Here is a 24029-nt window from a genome sequence, read left to right as displayed (position 1 = left end):
ATGCTTAAAAGAAAGTTTTTACTCAAAGAGATCTCAAATCTAGTGCAAGGTGCAGGATATACAAGCTTCCAAGTTTAGGGTCTGAAAAAGTTAACAGTAATGATTCACCAGGGGCAAAGAAATCTTCAAATAAGACACAGTGCTGATGAAGAGTGACATGGGAGCACTGTTTAAAGTATAACCTGTATCCTGTTTGTTTCCTTTCTCCAAAGAGCATGGAGGTAAGGATTAAGCATTTGGATATCATTGAAGGAATTCTCTCTGTTACCTCTGTTGAAGGCTTTCTTTCCCTATTCTGAACTCTGTGAATCTGTACCAAGGTAGAAGTACATCCACCAAGACAGAGAAAAAAGGGGTCAAAAAGCCCACATCTGTATCTAAAGGAAAGATCTTCCTATACCACACATGAAGCATAATGACAGTGGTGCACCTTTAAACATATGACTAACTGAAAAGCAGCTTGCTTTGTTTTTGTTCTGCAGCAGTTAGATTTTAAAAGAGGAAAGAATAAAAAGCAAAACTTTGGATTTTGGAAAGACAATTGGTGTTATGCTGCTTCTTAATTTAACATTCAGAAAAGTATGTTCCTACTACAAAGCTGACCACAGGAGAAAGAAAACATAGTGCTGTTTTCCCAAAAATGGTGAAGCAGAAGCGATACAGAATGTCCTTTATCTCAGAGCCTGGATGCTGTGGTCTAGCCACAAGTGACTGGAGCCGGAACTGAAAAACTGCCTTGCTTCCCTACTGGTGAGGTATTTAAACACTGAAACATGGCACAGCTGTAGCTTCCCTGCAATAAACCCTCCCTCAAACGAACAAGAAAAAAAATACTTTGAACTATGGCTTTAGAGTCACCTTTGTGTGTTCAAGCTACAATAGCATCAACCCCAAGCCTTAGATGAGGCAAACTGACAGGTGCAGCATGCAAAAGCTGAACTGTGATCCCCTAAAGGCTGAGAAAGCACATGGCAGAAAGCCTCTAATGCAGGCAGACAGGATCCCTCTCTGGACGCCTTTAAATACATTTACACACTCTCACTGAATCTACAGGAATCCTGAACATGTGCTCTAAAGCACTCTTTTTTAACACATAGAGGATCTTATTTTAAGCACAGCACGCCCCCTCCTTCCCTTTCTACAAACCGTGACACCAAGACAAAACCAAATGCAACTTGTCACCACTTCTTTTACATAGATTTCTCCCTTTCCACATCTACCAGTAGCTGCATCACACCTCATTTTAATTCAGAAAAATTCTACTCATCTCTTCCAAAACAGAAGCTGTCTTCCAAAACAGTATCAGCTATGTTCAGATCAACTACAGCTGCAACAACAAATGAAGTAAATATACATGCCTTGTAATGCCCAATTAGCAGAATATTCTGTTAAAAATGGAACTAAAAGATGATTCATTGGAATGAAACTGGCACTGGACAAATATGTGTCAAAATTAAAAAAAACAAAACACCAAAACAACAAGAATGGGATAAGACATCAATGCTGAAGGAGAGTTTGTGACAAACTGGAGGGCACAGACAGACAAATGATGACAGTCTGCAACTCTTCCACTTATCAGATAAGATATATTCAGGTGGTTCCTGAAAACAGTCCATCTTATTTATTGTGCAACAAGACTTGTGACTTCTCACAAAAACTGTTAAATATATTCTATGGCAAGATCCTAAATACACTGCCTTTCAAAACAACCCTTGAAGAGCAGTGATGTCATGGCCTTTATGAGAACAGAAATTGGCCCATGATAAATTAAGGAAAAGTAAGTCATCCAATACTAGCTGGTAATTTTAGAAATCCATATATGAACTTAATAGAGCACATAGCATTATATAGAGCTTTAGAGTTTAAAACAGAGCTCCAACTGATTTCAGTGACAGCTGAGAGTTCTCAGTATCTCTTCATATCAAACCACAGGAAGTAAACTAACCGATCCATATGGTGATGAATGCACAATACTGGCTACATACTAAATATGTGGTTAATATCCAGCATTATGTTAAAAAAAAACAACCGCTGTAGCAGCCAGAAAGAGAATAAAATTCTCCATAGCATCATTCAATTCCCTTGTAAAAAAACCCAAACATTTTCCTTTCCAGCAAACCATAAATTCATCCACTAAGTAACTGCTTACTTTGACAGCTTAGTCGCCAACAAAATATGAATTAGTTTCTAGAGCCCTACTGTCCTATGGGATAAGCAAAACCAGCCATGGGGGGGAACAGACAGGGAAAACATCACCATCATATAGCTACAGCTATTGGGCTAAAACTTTAAATGATACTCACATGCCCTTTGTTTCAGACTAGGAGGAATTCTCTGAGCTTTCAAGCAATCCCCAGAATTAGCTCAAGCATTATGCAGCCAAATTCCTTTATAGATATGAAGAAATTTACATTATGTTTTTTGTGTAACACCAACACTGCCATTCCTTGCTCCGTTTTTACACCATTAAAATCTGTTGTTGCATTTCTGGGAAAGAGATAAATAAAAATCTCCTGTCCACTCAACAAGGTACAGTTACACAGTACATCTTCTTCACTTCTTAAGTCAGTTTTGCTGCAACTGCAGACATACTTCACCCAACAATCAGTTCACTCCCTGCAGGCGTGCAGATGTCAAACTGCAGAGCTGTACTGTAAATTTTTATCACTGAAGTAGCCCAAAAAATGCTCAACATCCAGTGAGTGTGGAAGGAGACAAAACATCAGCAGATAAAAAACAAAAAAGCAGAACATAGTCATTACTTAGGCCTTTCATTTCCAAATGACCAGTAGGACTGGCTTCTGATCTTAAAAGAGATGCCTGAGATCAAGACATCTGCTGGGCAGTGGGGATGCTTTCATGTATGACACAAACTCCTCAAATTCAGGAGAAACAGTATCCCAGGCTAAACAGCTCAAAGACAATCCTTGTACATTGGTCAACTCATATTCAATGTAATACCCACTTGGAATACTTCTGAGAATTAGATAAGCAAGATTTGGTCCCACCTGTCCTATCATCAAGTTGAAACCAATCAAAAGCAAGATATTTATCTCAGGGGAGTAGAGGCTTTAGGGTTCATGGTTAGTTCAGGACAAAATGCTAAGTTTTAAGGATGAGTCAGAACTCTCAGCAAACGTGGGAAGGCATCTCCGAACCACCATTTATTTGTTCTGTGCTTATGCAGGAGCTAAGCAGAGGCCAGTGCCCTCAACATGACCAGAAGGTCAGTGCTCTGCAGAACCACTGCAACGGCAGCACATCAACATCTCTTCTCATGGTAAAGCTTCCTTTCTGAAGCTACCAGGCTTGAAAGAAAAAGGAAAGAAAAATAATCACGTTGACTTTTCTTATGTTTGTTTTTCTCCCAACACTGTAAACAGCATTCGAAAAATAATAATGCATTACTTCAAGTTTCTAAATCCTAACTACTCTTCCCAGCTAACAAGCTCCAAAATTATGCACCCTATGCAGTTAATGAAATCACAAGAAAGCAATATGCCTCTTCTTTTCCAGTGCAACCATCTGCAGCAACATTTCTGAGGAATTAAACCAACTCACAGGAAAATTATTATCATGCTTGGTGCTGAAAAATACCTTAAAACAAAGATGTTGACTGTGCTAACAAAGTCTTGGAGATTTTTGTGTGGTGCCCATCAGTCACAGTCAGCAGTTAAAGGCACAACCAAGAGGGGAAAAGCATTCAAAGGGATGAGTAAAGGAATTACTCTCCATTTAATCTGCAGCTCACCTACTATAGCACCGAGCTCACAAAATGGAAGTGACTATACTAACCTACATAAAATAAAGCTTCCTCTGTTATATGGAATTGAGAAGAGAAGGCAAAAAAGACTCAGGAGCCTCCAGAAGAACACTAAATTCTTCTTTGCAATTTGGGATTTAACTCAAGAAATCACCAAGTAACTTACTCTGTATTCTTCTTTAATATAGTTCAGAGAAGCAGAGACATTCATCAGCAGAATCATAAAATGAATAAAAACATTCAGCAGGAGGTGGGCTAACTGCATTATTTACAAGCAGAAAAACCACAAATGAGCTATTGCAGCTTTCCAGAACAAATACTGATGTAGGATCTGGTTTTGTACTAGCTTGCACTTCATTCAGATGTCACTGCTCCATACAAATAAACAAAACAAAACAAATTTTAAAACCCACTACTGTTCTGTCTTTGATTTTACACAGGTGTGAATGACTGCCCATTATTTCAGATGTCATGTGGTCAGGCTGAAGCCTAATATTTTTTTTAAGACAGCTCCCTTTAAACAATCAACAAATTCAGTAAAAGTTACTCTTTTCTATCCATGTGCTGATGAAGCCAAGACTGGACTAAAACCCCGAATTCCACTGCCCACAGGCTAGTAAGAAAACAAATTCGTTTTAGTAAGCCTACCACGCCAGAGCACCAATTAACTGGTCACCTTCCACACCTGTAAAAGAAAGGAGGCAAGTTTCTAAAGCCTTGCTGTACCACATCAAGAATAAGAACCCTAAATCACTAAATCATTTTAGGAATATTAAATGTGCAACAGCAGAGCAGAGGAATAGTTAATCCTTCTCCTTGTCCAGACAGTATGAACAAGAGCTGGCTATGGCAAAAGGCCATGGAAGGCAAACTCCAACCCTTGCCATACTTTCTCTGAAGAACGCTGAGAGACTCGATGCCAACTCCAATTCCACTATTCCTGGTATATCATAAATAGCTACCTTGGGACACTTGAGGAGCTTTTGCCATTTGAACATGACAGAGCAAAAAGACAAGTTACAGCAATTTGTACAAAATGTTTCTGCTCAAATGAAACACAAGTAAATGCAAATTATAATGAGGCAGCAAAATCACTCAGAAATATCCTTATTTAACAAACTGCCCCATAAATAACTTCTGATGCATAGCATTATGTGGTTACTACATAAATTACACTGTGCCTCAGAAATAGTTCCTATCTGCAAAGTAATAGCTCATGAATAGTTCTTGAATTTTTCTTTTGCAGTACTATATAAAAAAGAAAAATTTCACATTTCTCCTTCGGTATGTCATGACTAAGTTGCTGCAAGAACAGACTGACCACGAACCAACCTCCGGGCACTCTACAGAATGTGCTCAGAAGTTCTTAAGCAGTAAACAAAGTTAAGCAAAACGAAGTTAACAAAAAATGCAGACTATCCATTCTTGATGGAAAGCTGACTTTTACTTAGCACACTTGCTTTAAAATCAATTCCTCAAAGGGCAGTTCAGAGTGTTAGCGGGAAGAGGCAGGAAACAGATACTCAGAAGCACTAGGCAGAAAAAAAGGAGGGGTAGGAAGGGGGAATTTCCTGATCCACAGAAGTGACAGCATTATGAAACTGCCTATACTGTCTTTTTCACCTTAACTGATGATTAAGTACAAGGTTTTAAGAGAACCGGCCTAAACCTTCAATTAAAACTTTTCTGAGCAATACCTATGCAGATACAGCTTTCCAGGAGGTAATTCCCAGCATTAGTTGCAGATAATAATCAAAGAGTTTCTTGTTATCTCTGTTGACATTACATTTGATTTCCTGAAAGCATACAGAGTTGTATGGGTTAAGTTTCTAGTGTAGCAATGATCTGAATTTTGCAGCCTGACAGTTACTTGCTCCAACACCACAACCATCAGCATTCCTCAAAGTCCACTCAAGCTAAACCCTAACATGCCACAGGAGACAGTGCAAATCTATTCCATAAATAGGTAACACAAGACAAGATTTAAATGTATGCATTTCAATTTATGTAAGACATTAAGACATTCTAGGAAAACTTCTCTGAAATGTCAGTGGCATGCAGGAAAGATTTTGAAAAGGTGAGGTACAAACAAACCACTGTATGAGTTACAAGAAGATTAATTTTTATGGAGGTCCAAGTTCAACACACATAAACAGTTGCTCAAAACACAATTCTGGCAAGCATCCACCTGACCACTGCAGCAAAGAACACTTCCCTTCTGAGAAATAAAACAATTGCCACTGCTTCAAGTCTTACAATGCTGAAGGTACAAGAGACGGAGGAAAGAGGACATCACAGCAACAAGTTCACAGAAATAAAATTAGAACGGTACCCAAACAGTATGCTGGAAATTTAAGCAAATAAATAAAGCCCTTAAACACACAGAAGTTACACGCCACCCACACCTTCAGGAATTTCCACAATAAACATTTCAAAAAACTTGCAAGAAAAAAATTTAATTGGAAGGAACACAAGCATAAACCTGGATCCTAGAAACTGCTTTTCCACTGAATTTTTAAATCATCTTCACAAATCACAGTTGTGCCTCAATTTCTTTCCAGAGATATTTCATATGCTAATGCCCATATACTTTTCTCAAACAGGTTTTCAAGGTAATATATGGAAGTACCCAATACTACTGTAAATTATTTTCTCACCAGGAAAGTAATTGAAAGGAAAAAAGTATATTTACAACCCCCACAACCAGGAAATAAACACACATTTTAAAAGCATACTATAAAAGAGTGAAGCAAAATAAAGAAAACATTCTCTCTTGATATCTAGAAAAAGCTACAGCAAATGAAGTATAAATACTTAACCAGATAATGCCCTCAAATAGTTTGGCTTTCTTCAGAAGCTCAGCAGCAAATATGAACTGCTTTAGTATCATGAGGGCATCAGTGAATCAATAGCATGCTTATCTCCATTAATTGAGAGCAAAATTAGGCTTAGAAATGCCTTCTTCTTCCTACCAGACAAACATGACAATTTTGGCTCATAGCTATTAAAGTCAATGCCTACCACATGATGAATCCATCACCATTCAGATGTCTAAACTTTCTCAAATCTTGACACACCATCTGGGAAATGGTCTTTCAGTAGAGAAGCTGTTTTTCTCTCAAAGATGAAAAAGCAGCAAGGAAAATAGCACCTAGGTCTTTAAGTGCCTGGCACAGAAAAATAAGGTATGAGACAGACACTAAGGCAAAGAGAAAGAAGAGAATCTGGTTTATTTGTCAATGCTGAAATCATGAGTCTGAAAACTTCACCAAGCAGCACTCTTAAAGACTTCAAATATTCCTGTCTGATGGGAATACTCTGGGAAGGGACATCAGGTAGTAGCCATGTAGCTCTTCTGCACTCTGTTTTACAAGCACACCCACACAAAAGACCCCAAGACCTGTGATAAGTTATTATGCTTAATTCAAATGTGCAGTTTGATCCAGATTCTTTGGAAGGTAATGAAAATTCTCCCATGAGCTTTAAGGAGGGTGTGGGGGTGTTATTAAAAACAATGATCAGCATACCAAGAAGAAATCCTTGTAGCTTTGCCAAAATTACTTCATTTACCATCTTCCATCCCCTGCAAATTTCCTCTGACACTTCTCATAGGAAATGGATTTGTACCCCTATTACTGGAACCATGCTAAGAATGACCTTTGCACCTTGTCACTGTAAGAGCATGTGATTTCACATGCCAGGGACAGGGAACACAGAGAGAGCTGGAGAAGGTGTGTCTGAGAGAAACTGAGAATCTAAAGTAAAGCAGCAATAAATGATAGCCTAAAATTAGCAAAAGTGCCATGCAAATCTAGCAGTCATTAAGTTTTCTTTACTGCTTTAAGAATAAGTGGGATAACATCAAACTACTAAAGAAAATACTTGCCCCAAACACACGAATTAATTTGATGCAACCTCACTGATACTGACATATTTGAGAAAATTGTTTCCTTAAACTGGAAAAGAAAAAACAAAACAAACAAAAAACCTCAAACAAACAAACAAACAAAAAACAAAACAAAAAAAGCCACCACCAAAATCCCCAAAACATGGAAACCCTCTCCGAAGTGAAAGAAACTAGACAAGAATTTTTCTTTTAGAGACAGAATTATATCTGCTTAATGGTAGGTTTTAAAGTGTAAAATTACATTTTGCTGATCATGACCTGCCATCAGTATGAATTATCAATAAACATTCTACTTCCTAATTAAGGTAGATGGAGAAAAAAAAAGTCACAAGGTCACATGGAATAAAATTATTCAAGTTGTGAATAATTATATGACACTTTGATGTGAACTAAAGATTTTAGTGCCACAAATTCAGCCTGGTTAAGAGCTGAATGCATTGAGGTTGTAGAACCAACCAATGGCCAGCAACATATCAGGTAAAAACTTTTGTAATTATAACTATGATCATACACATGGTTAAATACATTTACTGACAACATGAACAACATGACCAAGATAAAGGAAAATACTCTTTAGACTGACTTGTTTCAAGAAAACTCAATGGTGAAATTAAAGCAAGGTTTTAAGTACTAATATCAAGACTTTTATTGGACGAGATTCCTTCATATTCGTAGTGCCAAGGACCACAAAGTGAATGTAATATTGTGAGTAAGTAATACAAATTCTATAAAATGATCTTAGCTTTGGAGAAGAAGAATGTAAAAAATTCAAGAAGAATATATCTAGACAATCAGCAAACAGCAAATCATCAGCTCCTTGCCCCTGCTGCACACATTTTTCTCCCCCAGAAAGTTTAAGCACTAGGCTACTACTGCTAAGATCAGATGACATCTCTGCTACATCAGAGGAAGAGACTTGGGGGCGTTAGCAGGAGCTCCCGCAGCATGTGCTCAGCAGTGTAACTGCACAGATACTCACTGAAGTAGCTAAGAAGCTACACCACCAAAGGCAACTGGTTCCCAGACTGGTTCTCTGAAGTGTTACTCAAGGATAAAGTTAACCAAAAAAGAACAAGTTAATGAAACAATACACACCAGCTGTGGTAAATACACATTGCATACCATTTTCTCTTGGCAATCTTAACTCTAAAATAGTGTTTGCATTTTCAGAGCATGAATTATCATCAATGGAGATATTAAGTCATCCTTTATTTTCAGAAAAACAGTAACATATAAGGGAATAGACAGTACATTTTTTAGCCAGCCTACTTAGATCCAGAAAAACCCACTTGACTAATTTAATTTCAAGAATTAAATTATGACTTTTATAAAGATGCAGAAATTTAAAAGTACATCTTTGGTTACCCAGAAGTGCCTGCTAGCTGTGAAGGTGAAAATAGCCGGTATTGGAGGTGGAATGACACAACAGCAAAATGATAATGGTTTTCTCTGCAAATTTCTGTTTGCATAGGAAGCAGCTTCTATAATTTCCTCTAACATATCAGTTCAAGAGAAAACAAGTCTCTTTTGTGTCAGTCCCTATCAAAATTATAAAAGGATCTTTTTAAATAATCACAAAACAGTACACCATGTGTTTTCTAAAAGTTGGGGGAAATAGAACGAAACTATTCCAAATGTGTTAACATAAGAATCCTTGTCTTTCAGTTACAAAGTATACAACAAAAACAGTGTAAAGACACTGAGTGATACTATGCCCAATACCACAGGACACACAAGACCAACATTTTCTTTTTGCGAGGAATTACCATCATCAAAATCAGACAGTTAATTTGAAGATCCCTCTTCATGGTTAGAAACTTTCTCCTTGCAAAAATAAAAGTCCTGTAGCTCTCTTGTGTGCTAGAGGGAATCTGAGAGGCAAGCAGCCTGGAGCACAGGAGCTGTATGTAGTAGGTGAAGCCACAGAAGTCTGGGCTGTCACAATCCTAGCCCCTTGCTTTTATACAAACACCACTACAATACCTTCACAGACCCATACTGACAGATCTCAATGTGCTTTTGCAGCTTGGCTGTTAACTGGATTGTGTCCCTCTGCCCATGCAAACACCAGCAGAACAAAGATCAGTGGACTTAGCCAGCCTTAAGACATCATCAAGTCAGCCCCCACCCAAGATAAAACCAGTGAGTTGCAATCAAAATGTGACTTCTATTTCCTCCTCCTCCTCTTGTTACTATGTGTCCTGCAAAACATCCAGACAACACAGCGCTTTATTTACAAAAGGCAGCGTGGTAAAGGTGAAGGAACTTTAATGAGCACGAGCAGGAAATACCTTAGAACTGCGGTGTCTCCACAGCACAAATGACATGTTTTTCAACCACCGGACAGACAAAAGTAATTGCCACCCTTCCTATCACTTTTTTAGCTTAGTTTCAGGTATTAAAATGGGAAAGTTTTACTCTCACTTAAGTCTCATCCTTTTGAGACTACATGAGTAAAATAGATCACTCATAGCCAGAACAAACAGCCCAAGGCTCCAGTTCTACAAAAGCCAACAAAGCAAAGTGATAAATGATAGTAAGTCAATTGATCTTATAAGAAATATACAGGGTATTTACAGGAAACACTGTATGGATGCACTTGTGGGTAAGGCCTTGTGTGTATTTTTCACACAGGTGACAACTTTTTGCTACCATTCTCCACACATAATCTCTTGTATTATGAATCTGGCCAAGAAAATCATGAAAGCTTGGGGATGACTAGGGAAAACAAAGAAAAAATACCAATCCAAATCCAGAAACCAAGATTCTGCAATGGGAAGATCAGACTGACACATGGATATCCACACCACATTAGAAACACAAACTGAGATTTAGATGGGATGAAAAGCAAGAGAATGGAAGCAAGGAAGAAATGCACAAGGCCTCAGTTGAGCAGGTAGATAAGTCCCTTTAGAATAACACCGTCTATGGAAAACCACAGAGAAAGGAGCAGAGGAAGGACTCAGAAACCAGCAGGCCCTCCACCACATCCTCCCCCAAGCCTCAAACTCTGAGACTGAAAGGAAACTGAACAAAAGACCAAGGAAGAATTGCTTTTCTAATCCCACAACATTTGAAGGAAATGCAATTACTTTTATTAGCATTTACAAACACTTTTTCCTCTCTCACTTGGAATGGCACACTAAACTCACTTTTTATTTCTACAAAAAAAGTACTGTACAGTTCCATTAAATTGCTGAACAAAGTAACAGTTTTTCCCCCAAAATGGCCTACAAAAATACCACAGTTCCTAACATCTACAAGGCCCCCACGAAAAGCTTTTCAAATGTTGCCAAGAGAAGGTGTACTAAGAAGCTGATCCCTAAGAATAAAAGAAACCTGCAATATTAACAAAACTAATTTAAATCAAACTGGAAGTCTGGATACGGATAAGGAAGAATTATGAAACCCGAAGTCATCGGAGTCTGGATATACCTCATGTGGATTTTATCCATGGTGACTGCTAGTGAACCTAATTAGGCTGTATTACTAGAAATAAAGCAAACTGACCTATCTGAATAGAAGATTTTTGCAGTTATTATTAAGCCTAATGTCATGTTTAAGCTATTTGAAATAAAAATCTTGTCGTTAACAAAAGATTGCACATGACTGACCTAAATCACTTGCATTTTTAAAAGATTTTGGTCCACATTAGTGGCATTCCCAAGCTTAATGAGGATTTTAGAGAAAAAACGTGTTGAGGTAAGTTAGACCAGAGTAGAACAAAATATTCCAGTTGTTCAGCCAGAAAAAGAAAATCAAATTAAACAAGTACAAATGCTTATGGAAGGAATGTCTGCTTTGCCAAAAGATAAAACTTAAAGAGTCTAGAAACTGGCCTTTTCTTTCAATCCTGCCGCAGCTATTAAGCTTTTTTAGTCAGGTTTTAGAGCTTGGCAGCAGGATCTAGTAACTTCTGGAAGTTTTCTGCACAAATGGAGATTGTAAATTTTTTACAGGATAAAAGCAATTAGGGATGCTAAGAATAGGATAATATTTTTCAAAGACACATCCAGGATACTTTATTACACTTCACTTTCATAAAATAAAATGGGGAAAATGGTTTTCAGGATAGTAGCCTACAACCACTTTGTATCTCAAAATCCTGTATTTGCAATTTATTCATAAGAAAATTTCAAAACAACACTGGTCTCTCCAGCCACAGGTATGACTCAGTAGAGAAATTACTGTTATTTGCTGCTGCTATTCAGGATTCAAACACGGATCTATGGATGTAAGGTAGCTTCTACTCGTTTCTGTAAAAAAAGAATATATATATATGTATTTTAAGAATTGAACTATATTGGACCAATTAAACTCATTGCTTTTGGGGCACAATATCCACACTTTAGTCAACTGTGATATAATAATATGCTGCAGGTTATAAAAAAAATACGTCAGTAAAGTGCAGGAGAGATGGGCCAAAAGACAAGGAAGGAGTTTAATCAGGTACATACACACACAGCCTCATATCCTACAGAGAGGTTAAAAATTCAAACACACCTTCAGCAGTATATTTTACAGTTATGATCATACCATAAAAAAAAACCCTACTGGATTAACCCTTAAACATGAAATGTCCTAGTAACAGGGAATTTATTGTGTTGTCATGAGGTTTATAATGCCCACTGAGCAGACTAACTCATATAATTGTATTTCTCCATCTGTCCCCATTAGACCAAAGCATGCGAGGAATTTCTGTACAGAATAAAGGCATTTCTAAAATTCCTGGAAACTAAGTATTAGTTAGCTTTCTATCTAAGCAAGCCATGGTCCTTTCCAACAAACAGGACATTACTGACAGAAGTCAGTCAACCTGAAGACATATACCCAAATATGCCCCAAAACAGGCAGCCTTGGAGTAATTCCAAACTTCCCCTGCCCAACAGAACAAAAACAGCCAAAAAGAACACCCTTTAAACTTATTTCTACTTAAAATTAAGGGAGTTAAAAAAGAACCACTTAGGGTAATGAAAATGTGCAAAGAAACAAACATGTTACAATGGATTAATGCCTCACTCTACTGGAAACTAATAAAAAACAAGTAGAATTAACTAAATGGTCTCAGCTCATTTGATCACATTAGAAGTATTGATAAACTTACAGTAATTCGTTTACTGTGTTCAAGGAAAGAATCAAAACTGAAATAAATGTAGGAAAAACTATCACAATTTAAAAGGTATAGACCTTCAACACAGAGCTACCTAACACTAAAGCCTGCATGAGCAACCATTCTTCTATGCATTTTCCTGCAAATACTGTTTCCTTCTTTTTCAAGGTGGTGTAGAACTGCATCTGTATAAAAGATATTTACACAATATTCTGAAACAGAGATTTGAAGGTCGTTTCTATCTGAGAGCACTGAAGAACCTTCTACTTTCACCCTAATCAATAAAAAGCATTTAATTGTTGGCTGCAGCTACGTAACAGAAACAACAGATTACATAAAATAAGCAGTAAAGTGTTACTGCAAACAATGTCAGAAATTTATGTGTCAAGAATGCCACAATGCCTTCTACATTGATGGAGCCCCTTCAGTTCATATGGCTCAGCTGCAAGCAATGAAATAACTCCCATTTAAAATTAGGAATATGCCTAAGCACATTAAGCAGCCTTGACAAGCAAGATGCTCATTCTTTCCCAGAAAGAACTGAGTAACTGGTTTTGCTTACGTCAGACCAGGAGGTATTCCCATTTTTATGACTAGAATATAAAGAAGTTGATGCCTTTTAGAATGCAATTAGGAAAAAAATAAGTTCTTCTAATGGGTTAGATAGTACTAAGGTTGGAAACTACTGAGCACTGAAGTATTTTAAAAAGTACTTTAAAAAAAAACCAAAACAGCAAAACTTGAAAGAGTTGATTGCTAAGTCTTACTGTCTGCTAAGAATAGGACCTAGATGAATGACTGTTTTTTAACAGTCTTTTTTAAAAACAAAATATAAACAACGCATAGCTGAAAATGACTGTGACTTTGTTTGTTTGTTTGACCTATATAGAGATAAAGAAAAGGTGCAGAAGCCTGGAGACAAGATTTTGTTTTCTTTTGTAACTAACATGCAAAAACAAACCCAACTAAAAAACCATGAGAGAGATCACCAGAAGGATAACACAGACAATCTCTCCACAACTCTGTCTTGAAAAATTGGTTGTATGGTGATGGAACCATTTTTAATATCCAGAACACACATGCTGCACAACTGAATAACAGAAGTATGAGACCAATGATGACAGTCTAGTGCATGACCATATCAGCACTGCATAAACACCACACATTTCAGTTCTACTAGAGATGAAATGAGAACAATTTAATCCATCTTCCAAAGCTTTCTTCAGTAGGAAATAAACAAAAAAAACTAACAAAAAACCAAACCAAACAAAAACAATAACTGAACAAAACCAACCAAACAAAAATTTTACTAAAGGACCGTTTACATTTTTCCAACACCAGCACAGATTTAATCAAGTCATTGACCTCACCACAGTACTGGTAGTGCCCTCCAGCTTCCCTCACTTCAATCACCACACATTTTGAGGTTTATTCCACTATTCTTTCAATACATCCTAAATAACATTGTTCTCGTTTCTTTTTAAAAGCAATTCAAACTGGAGCCATTGGAAAGAAAGTTTTCCCAGAACCAAAACATCTCCAAAAGATCTCCAAAAGCTTCTTTTTATCTCTCCAGTTCTCTCTCAAGTTCACCTTATCAGCCTTCGTTACCTCCCTTACGCTCTTGCGTCAGCACGGCAACTCACACACAAGTAGAAAAGAAAAAGCAAAGTGCTTGGAATTCTCAACAGCTTTTTCTGGTAAGCTCCAGTTGCTATAATTAGACAAGCCCTTTTCTAAATCACAAATACAACTATCAATAGAGATAAAAATGAAAACTAGCATCAAATACATAGAACAAGCCAAATCTAAATGTTCCAGTTTCTTCCTGTTATCTCAAAATGTGCCCTGATTTAACCCTCTGAACACAAATGCAATGGCTGTTTCCATGGCTGTGGTAGCATATAAGATACCTATGTAATATAAACAACAAAATAAAATCATCTTATTAACAAGCCACAAAACTAATACTGTATAAGAATAGGGAATGCAATTGCTTTCACTTAAAGCCAAAGATAGGATTTTAGAAGCAAAGCAGCTTCTGAATCACAAAATAATTAACCTGACACTTCTAACCATTCTAATGTTATTTCAAACAGCAAAAAAGACTGAAATCCTACAAAATTTAAAACTCAACTTCACATTTTAGAGACCTTAACTTTCTCCACTTCCTGAGTTAAACTTCCAGTATCAACCCAAAATATGAACAATTAGGTCAGATCTCAATTCTTTTACCCTGATTCATTTTTAAAATAAGTTATAGTTCTAGATTACAAGTTCATAAAGTAGTCCTAAAAGATCTAAGTACTAGAACATGAAGCTTCTTAGTTCCCCTAAATATAGCAGCAGTCACATGGCTGTCATTAAGACATTAGCTTTTCCATGGCAGAATACCTCCTAAACCTTTCCCCCAAAAAATCAGATTATGGTTCAGTCTTACATGAAATACAGCAGATAACATCTCAGAACAGTCTGTATAAAAATACACATCCACAAATGCAACCTCAGCTCAAACTCTCCACAAAACCAAACAGTAACACCTCAAAACTACACTGCTGAAAGGAAGAAAAAATGATTTGCTGCTCAACAGGAGTCTGTGATCACTGAACAGCCTTTTATTAGCCTTTTCTTAAAATTAATAGACTATAAACCTTATTTACCTCTAGAAAGAATAATTTATTTTTAAAAAAGGCAGTTTAAGATGACAAACCGTTCTCAGGAATAAATTTGCACTTTGCACTTTGTAAACACACAAACATACCAGTTCATACCAGTACCCTGACCAGTTCAAATACATTCAGATTGCACTCTCCAGAGCAACTTAGCAAATCTGTGAATGTTTGGCAGAAACCTACAAAATGCCAGCATCCAACTGACATCCACTAGTAGATACACCAGGCCTTAAGTTTTATTCCACTGGTGGGAAAAATAAATTAATACACACTATTTTATATGGTACATTCAAAACCAAGAGCGCTTTACATGCAGCAGCTTTCAAAACTCCCTGGTGTAAAATCTGTGCTATTTTTCCTGCTGTTCAAATAGAGAAGCTGAAAAAAAAAACTGAGCTGAAAGCACTTCAACACTGAGTCCTTCAGAGAGGAGAGGGCAGAGTCCATGATTTCTGGCTGCCAGCCTTCCACTTCTGCCACTACTCAGCACATCTCTGACTTTAAAACCACATATAACCTCTTTCTAATCAGCCACTTGCATCGTTTCTCCTTCTGGGGAGAGAGATACAAGAGGTCACGATTACATCAAAGCACAGGGTACCTTCAGCAACTCCACTGCACCAGAGCACTAGAGGGTACCCGACCTCTGTAAGAGCCTGATTTTGCCAACTCCCTGATGCCAAGAGGAATGCCAGAGACCTCCTGTTTCTCCAGGGGTCTGCTGGCCCTCAGAGGAGACACTCCTGCGAGTGTCTGCACGATAAGGACATCATTTGCGCAGACACTTCCACCGGCAGGTACTAGCAACAGCTGGCTCTTCCATGTCACCTCACAAACCCTCCTGAAAAAGCTCCCAGGGCAGAAGCCTGGAGAACAGAGCTGGGAGCAGACAGAGGACCATAGCAACTCAGCCCTGGAAACGGGAGCAACTGGTCTTCTCTGAAGCCTAAGAGTCCTGCTAAGGCACAGTTGGAGCATAAGAGTGGAAAAATAGCAGGAAAAATAGGCCAGCAAGAAACCTTATTCTAGTTGAGCCTTTCCAAAACAGTTTATTATTTCCATCAGCAGACGGGAAAGCTTATGACAGAAATCTTCAGGTACTGGCAGAGCCTTGCAATGATGCATTTACCCATCAAACAAACGCCACTGAACGCACCAGCACCCAATACAATGGGTCCTAAACGCAGTGCTGCTCTGATCATCTGATCAGATCATCATCATCATGGTTAACTTGGTTATTATTATTATTTACAGGTATCAGCTGGCTAGATCCGCTGAAGACTACATCAAGTTCCTGCATAGAAAATACCCTTGGAGCCATCATATTTTCCCAGTCTTTCACAGCTTCTGTATGCCAGTGACAGTTTTAGAAGAAGATTCTTCAGAAGTACTTTTAATTACTATTTCCTCCTTAGCTAGAATGCACTAATTATAGCCTGTTCCTCCAGATAATAAGAAAACAAAAAACAGTGCAATATGAACACTACAAGAAACTTAATTACTGAGTCAGATGTCCTTTAGATGTCAGTATGACTACAGAGAGAAGCAGAAAAATAAAACACACACATATCAGCCTCAAGTTGTTAGATCAGTTATCAAAACAACGTCTTTCCGCAGCAACTTCATTTTAAAGAGCTCAACCACCTAATTAATCAAATGCCTGTTACGTGTTTCAAAACTATGCTTTTTTAAATAAAGGAAGCCTGCTGATGTATTTATTACAAAGCAAATGTGGTAAATGGTTCTGTATGCAAATACAGAAGTGCAGCATGACTTTGAAGTTTGAAGGTCAGATACAGTAACCATTCCCATCAAGGTTCTTATGTCAGACTGCATCTTCTGGTTTACATCTGAGTTTAGGAGGAGGAAGAAAGAGAATTAAAAAGAAAAAAATAGAGTCAACCAGTTCTGTGACAACTTAAGAAGAACTGGCACAATATCATTCACTCTCTTTCCTTCCAAAATCTACTAATACCCTATCTCCCACTAAATGAAAAGTCTGCCAGGGACACACAGAGTTTCATTCTGCTTTTCAACTTTGATTTTCCTGATGAAAAAACCAATCTACTTAAGTCAGCAACAATTTAATATTAAAGAAGAGAATGTCATCTTCTCCATCTTCACAGATGTTTCAAACCCTTATCATTTCAGAAAGCTGAAGGATTTTCGTGTTGACCAACATGCTTTATTTTAAAGCAGTATGGATTCAACTGGAGAATTTATCCCTCACCATTCCATATTCTCAGCAACTTTAGGATACAAAACTCAACAGCTGGGCCTGAAGGCAAACAAATATGCTTCGAATACAAAAGCCCGATCCATGTCAAAAAAGAAAAAATTAAAATATGAAGCATGTTTTACATGCATACCTTAAAGAAAAAAACCAATACAGATTTCTTTTTAGCACCACAATCACGTTTAAATACAGTGAAACTGATAACACTTCCCAGTAAAACACTGAGTTTTATAAACAATCCCCTCTCACACATAAATAACAGAGACATTATACAAAGCAGACAGGAACATGGACGGATATACACAAAATAAACACATTCAAACTTACCCCACTCTAGATACTCAAGGATGTTCTTCTCTCTTCTCAGAGGGGAATTATTACATTCATCATAAAGGCAGATGAGTATATCCAGCAAGGTTTCCACACTGAAGCATTGCCCATTAGTCTGTGTTGGCCCATCCAAAATAAACTGCTCCAACTGCTTCAAACGCACTTCTCCAGACATGGTTGTTTCAGTTTGCATTGGGGTTTCTTTTTTAATGATTATTATTACTTTGTCAGAAAAACAACAACAACAAAAAAAACTTTTGAGGGTTTTGTTGTTTAAAAAGAAGTCAACAGTATTTTTAACAAGTGTCAAACTGTGGCGGTCCTTAATTGCCAGCCCACCTCGGTGTTCCCAGCCTGAAACTAAACCCTTGGAGTTTCAGACACACACAAACAGTGTGGAGATCTGTGTATGCATGACATTTAAGAGAACAAAATAGTTATCTTTAAAAAAAATTCAATAGGCTTAATAAGAAGTGGGGCAAAAACATATATGGACATTCCTGATGCTTTAACAATAATAACTGCACTCAAATTCAACCGAGACTGCCTGATACCGATTTCACCGTGCGCGCACGGGCACACGCACTAATATATTTAAGAAGGTCTTCTCCTTCATTCCCAATGCAGATCATGCAGCGCGATCCTGCGAGGAGCCCCGCCGCAGCACCACGGGCTAACAGCCCCTCCGGTTCCGCTTCCCAGGACGGATGGGAAGGGAAAAACAGATGTATTTACGTATTTATATAAGCGAAAGGCAGCAGAATCGAGGGCGCACACCGGCGGAGAGGGAAGGAGGGAGGGAGGGATGAGGGGCCGCGCAGCCCCGCCGCCCCCCGCCGCCTCCCCCGGCCGCGCCTCCGCGGCCACCGCGGGGTGGGGCGCAGCCCCCCCTCCTCAGGGCGCAGCCACGTCCTGCCCCGGGCAGCCTTTCCCTTCCTCCTCCTCCTCCTTACCGAGTCTCCTTTTAAGGCTTTTCAGTGATTCAAAAAAACTAAAGTCTTCATTGTCGCCCCCTTCTCCTCCGCTGCGCCAAGGGGCGGCGGGCGGGACGCGCGCCCCGACACACCGGCAAAAGCTCTCCGAGCCCTGTCAAATCCTTCCCATGGCTGCGGCGGCGGCGGCTGCTGCTGCTGCGGAGACGGCGCTCTCCTCCTCCTCCTCCTCCACCCGGTGCGCGTCCTGAGGCGGAGGGAAAGCGCCGGCGCCTCCGCTTCGGCCGCACGCTGCGGGCCGGGAGGCCCTGACGACGGCGACGGCGGCGGCGGCTTCACTCCCGGCGGCGCGATGGTGTCCCGGCTTCGCCCCCCCGGGCAAAGGGCATCCTCGGGCGGTGCGTGTGCGGGTGTGTGTGTGTGCGTGCGCGGGGCGGCGGGGAGGGGTAGCGGCGGCGCCCTCCCTCCCCGGCTCGCTCCCTCCCTCCCTCCGCTTCCGCGCCCTCCTCTCCCCCGCCGCTCCCTCCTTCCTTCCCTCCCTCCTTCCCTCCCTCCCGCGGTCACACGCGGCAGCCGCCGCCGCCGCCGAGCGCGCAGCAGCCCAACATGGCGGCCGCGGCGGGGGGAGCCGCCGCCGAGCGCCGCCGCAGCGCGGGGAGCCGAGCCCGGGGCCGCCGCTACTGATGGGATTGAGGGGAGGAGGGGATGCTGCAGCAGGGAATGCAGGGATACGGGCGGACCCAGGGATACGGGAGGGAGAGGAGGGCGGGAGTGGAGAGGCCGCAGCGCAGCTCCCCGCAGGCTGTGGGCGCCGGGGCTGGGCTATCCCGGGCGGACCCGCCGGGCTTTGCCCCGAGCCGAGGCGAGCAGCCGCCGCCCTTGCCTGCCCCGGTTCCGCTCAGCCGCCGCCCCGGCAATAAGGCCTTTGATTAAAAATCCCGGCCTGGTTATGGAAAGCAGGCAGGGGGAGCGGCGCCTGCCTGCTCTTCCAAGGGGATCTGCCAAGCACCAGGTACGAGCAGGGACTCCGGATCCCTTAAAAACGTGACAGAAAATGCGTCGGCTCTTGGCGGTTCTGTTCGCGCTGGCCAGGTGCCTCCCCTCATCGAGGAGCCCGCCGTGCCACCCGAGTACACGCCGGAGAAACAAGCTCCTTTCGCGGGCATTTCAAACTATATACTTTAAGAGAGCTGGAGGATATTCTTGCTGATCAACGTGTTTTATTTTAAGGCGGTACAGACCCAACTGCAGAAGCACATGAAAGGATTTTGCGCTGGTCTCTTCGCAGGGCCGCCTGTGGAGTGGAAAATGGCAGCTGCCTACCAGCACACCGTGGCAGTTCTCCTGGCCAGACGTGTCAGGGATGCGCTGTGGTGCTCAGGGCATTGAATGTCACCTCTAAGACAACGTGTAACTTCAGTTCGTCCTTCCTCAGAAGAAAGGGGAGGAAGGCCATACAGCCCCCAAAGGTCACTGGCTGTAGGTGAGCTTCAGCATTCTCCTGAAGCCCGCCAAGTCTTGTTCTTCTGGAGCCCCAGGGAAGGAAAAAGCTCAGGCGTCTGCTTCCTCAGTTCACCAATCAGCAGATGACCCTCAATTGGGCTTTGCCATACCAAGCATTTATATAACACTTTTTTTTTTTAACTTCTTTTAACACTTCTTTTTTGTCACCAGCTGATATAAAACATCAACAGTCTTACGTACCCAGTAAGATGTAATACACAATATGATTAAAGTCCCATATGTTTGTTCAGAATCACTCAGCTGTATGTAAAGTCACTGGTGTGAAGCTAGAGTGGACAGTGACTCCCACCCTGTGCATGCAGAATGGCAGAGCAGACTCTTGGAGAATGAAGAAATGTGCAGAGAATTAATTCTAAAAGCTTTTTGTGCAAAAACCCTCCAAGAAATGTTAGAAGCCACTACAACTGTAAGTGAGCTTGTGATGGGTAGAATATAGGATTAAACTAATAAGGAAGGAGTTTCCTTCCTGTGCTGGAGTACACCCTTGGTATGACAAGAGCCCTGTGCCAGGGTCTGGGGTGCTGCTGGTCCTTGACTGCTCCTCTGTGGTAGGAGCCTGCTCCAAAGCTGTGGCACAGAAGCGGTTTTACAGTGAGAGTAAGGCATTTCCTGCTGGCTCTCTGCTGAACTTGTGGAAATTGGGATTGAAGCTGGGGGTGGGGGATGTCTGATGACAGCAATAAAAATAAATTGCTATTGCAGGGGTAGGTGGCCTAGATCAGATAGCACTTCCTATAAGGGTTGGACACACTTCATCCTGAGCTTAGATTAACCATTAATAGGGCTGCACAGGGAAAATGGAGAAGACTGAAGAGTTAAAGGGATGTTAGCTCCTTGGACTTTGGCACTGCTTGGTAGGGAAGTGAACTGAAGAACCAATGCCAGAGATACGATAGGTGTGGATATTTCACTTATTTACTTAGCTTACTGTGTTTTCCTTTGCCAATTATAAAGTCTTTCCTTGTTTTAATTGCAGACCAAGTGTTTGCAAACAAGGATGGATACCCAGCAAAGGCAGTCACTTTCCCTGTGTTTCTGGTTTTAAAACTGAGCCCTTGTTTCTGCCAACATCGCTTGACAGAAGTTGCACATCAAGCCAGTTCTTTTCAGTGTTCTTTTCAGCCTGAGCGAGGCTACAGGTAAAACCATGTAAGCTGCAGTTGAACACAAAATCCAGGAATTTTTTCTTCTCTTCTTGTTTAATAGCCTGTCCAGAAATAAAAAAAGGCATCCGCATAACAACTGGTGATACACCCACTGGGCTGTAGTCAGCTGTCATGCCACAGGAGCTGTAAGGAACAGGTAACATCAACAATGACTGGTGGCACTTTTATTTGCTGGCAGTTATCTAGGTACCAGATGAGTAATTCTCACAGTACGCCCATGGGATGGAAAAATATTTTCCCTGCCTTATAAGAAAGACTTTAGCCCAGAATATTTAGAAAGCCAACAAAATAATTTCATGTAACATGCAGAAATTCCTTCTCTCTCGTCCATCCAGTCCCTATCCTAAAAATATACCTAAGTTGTGCAAATATTCCCCAGTATCTTTCCTAATCATCATGTGTTTTTCTCACTCTGTTCTTGTTTTCATAACATCATGATAATATTTTCATCTTCTTGCTTAGCTTTACAAATGTTTACAGTACCTAAAACATAACTAATGATAATAAGGAATTTATATCTTACAATAAGCTAAGCAAGCTGATAACAGCAGAGAGAATAGTGTGGAATGAGGAGGACATGAAACAGTGTCGTTTATATATTAACAACATATACGTTGAGTGTTTCAATAGTTTTTCTTGGTAAAATAGAATTAATAGCCTTTTGTCTTCAGGGACAAAGGTTTGTTGGTTTTGGTGAAGTATTGTGGATATCTGTTTTTGGTGTGCAAACCATTTCTAAAGTTGAGAGAGACCCCACATGCTTCCCAGCAGGTGAATAATGCTTGTGACAGGTAGATCTACTACATGCCTAGGGATAAGTATTCAAGAATAGCATTTATGTGTTGACAAAATTTTGCATCCAGGCTTTTCTGTTCTCTAAAACTTCACTTTGTAGACACGTGTTGTTTGTACTGATACTGCATTTCATCTCCCAAGCAAAATGTTTTAGTATTCTGCAAAAACAGTGCTGGCACCCGATTTGGAGGGTGTGTTTATAGACATGGGATGGTACTATTTGAAAAGGGGGTCCTACAGCTGTTGCCTGAACTGTATTAAAACTTAGGTTATTGGAAGAGATTGCAGGTAGCTGCAGATGGAGCACACAGTGATTGCACTCTAGGAGGACGCTGAAGACCAGCATGTGTGAATTGAGCAACGCTTGTTCTATCATCTGTGTCACTGTAGTTTCACATAAATCTTTGTGCTGGGGCAAACTTAATCTCTTTAACAGAGAGATCTCTTCACTGAAACTGATGGCTGTTGCAGAACTTTAATTAGTCTCAGTACCTATAATAATGATAATGCATTTAATAACACACTTTAGTATTTTTAAAGACTTGTAAATCTGCTGTTCTTCCCCTCTCTAACTGCCTTGCCAAGACCTGTTTCTCCTGTGAGGTCTACAGAAAATTCCAACTACAAGCACTAAATGATACCTGGCAAAATTGATGCTTAATATTTACCTAATCCCAAAACAATGATCATAAATGCTTATATATATAGGCATTATAAATATGGAATTATCTTTCTCTTCCCTCATGCTTCTTTTATTGGTCTTTGGAGTCTTATTTATAGTCTTAATGACTTTCTGTGAATGGCTGAATGGAATAATTTTACCTCAGAGAGAAATTGCATCATGCTGATCTTACTACACTGGATCTGTCCTGGCCTCATCCCCCTGGTTTTAGTCTTCATTTAAAACTAATGAGAATGTGGCCACCACCAACATACAATTTTCTGTGAAGAATGAAGCAGGCTTGACCCTGCTGAAGTGTCCAGGGGTGCTGTGCTCTGAACAGAAACAAGAGAACCTCTGTGATTAAAGGAGAGGAGAGGAAGTAATGGAATTACATTTATAACTGCGTGAAATTGCTATAATTTTAATCCTGCTTTTATGATGAAGACTAAGAACTGACCAAAGTCACGTCTCATTCTGACCTCCAAATAGGACCCTGTGTTTGCACTCTAACAATGCTGTTTCATCTCTCAATGTGTTGTTTTCTTCCTGTGAAAGTGGGGTCAAGGCTGCCAAAGCTCTTAGGGCTTCTGTAAACCTTAATTAATGCCAGTGTAGCAGTCTGAGATTATTTTTTCATTTTCCTTTCTTCAGTAACATAAATCTAAGACTGTTATTTTATTTTCTCTCTTGTTTTTGTAGTCTGTAATTGTCTGCAACTCTTCAAGCCTTCAGTCCCTCCATAATCTGGTTCTTTCCTGTGGATTTCTCTGTCTTTGCTGATGTTTTATTCCACTCTGTCCAGAATCTGTTACCTGTGTTATGCCATCTTCGAAAGTTGAACTCTCCTCAAGATAATTCACTCCCTTAAATGAGGATATTTAATAACATAGAATTCTTTGTCAGGTCAAGTGGCTTCTTAAACTGAAGAGT

The 24029-nt window shown here is 40.1% G+C and overlaps 2 protein-coding genes across 18 annotated transcripts in view; one reads left to right on the top strand and one right to left on the bottom strand.

The window, feature by feature from the left end:
* Nucleotides 1–19104, bottom strand: part of CDC42BPA (CDC42 binding protein kinase alpha) — a 180973-nt gene extending 161869 nt beyond the window's left edge. For all 9 annotated transcript variants that reach the window (XM_088161092.1, XM_088161084.1, XM_088161085.1 and 6 more), the window contains exons 1-2: nucleotides 18972–19104; nucleotides 18016–18240 (exon numbers count right to left, since the gene is read on the bottom strand). In XM_088161092.1, coding sequence (XP_088017218.1) covers nucleotides 18016–18211 — 196 coding nt within the window. In that variant the 5' untranslated portion in view covers nucleotides 18212–18240; nucleotides 18972–19104. The remainder of the gene's footprint in view (nucleotides 1–18015; nucleotides 18241–18971) is intronic.
* A 63-nt stretch (nucleotides 19105–19167) lies between these two features.
* The window catches only part of XDH (xanthine dehydrogenase), a 107698-nt gene continuing 102836 nt past the window's right edge, over nucleotides 19168–24029 (top strand). For 3 of the 9 annotated variants that reach the window (XM_088161098.1, XM_088161099.1, XM_088161097.1), the window contains exon 1: nucleotides 19977–20433. The gene's annotated coding sequence lies outside the window, so the exon portion shown is untranslated. The other 6 variants (XM_088161100.1, XM_088161094.1, XM_088161102.1 and 3 more) reach the window with 6 other exon arrangements.

The sequence above is a fragment of the Sturnus vulgaris genome, chromosome 3, assembly GCF_052056855.1.
Source record: "Sturnus vulgaris isolate bStuVul1 chromosome 3, bStuVul1.hap1, whole genome shotgun sequence".
Lineage (NCBI taxonomy): Eukaryota > Metazoa > Chordata > Aves > Passeriformes > Sturnidae > Sturnus > Sturnus vulgaris.
Note: the sequence above shows the minus strand (reverse complement) of the source record. Positions and strands in the feature narration are given on the sequence as shown.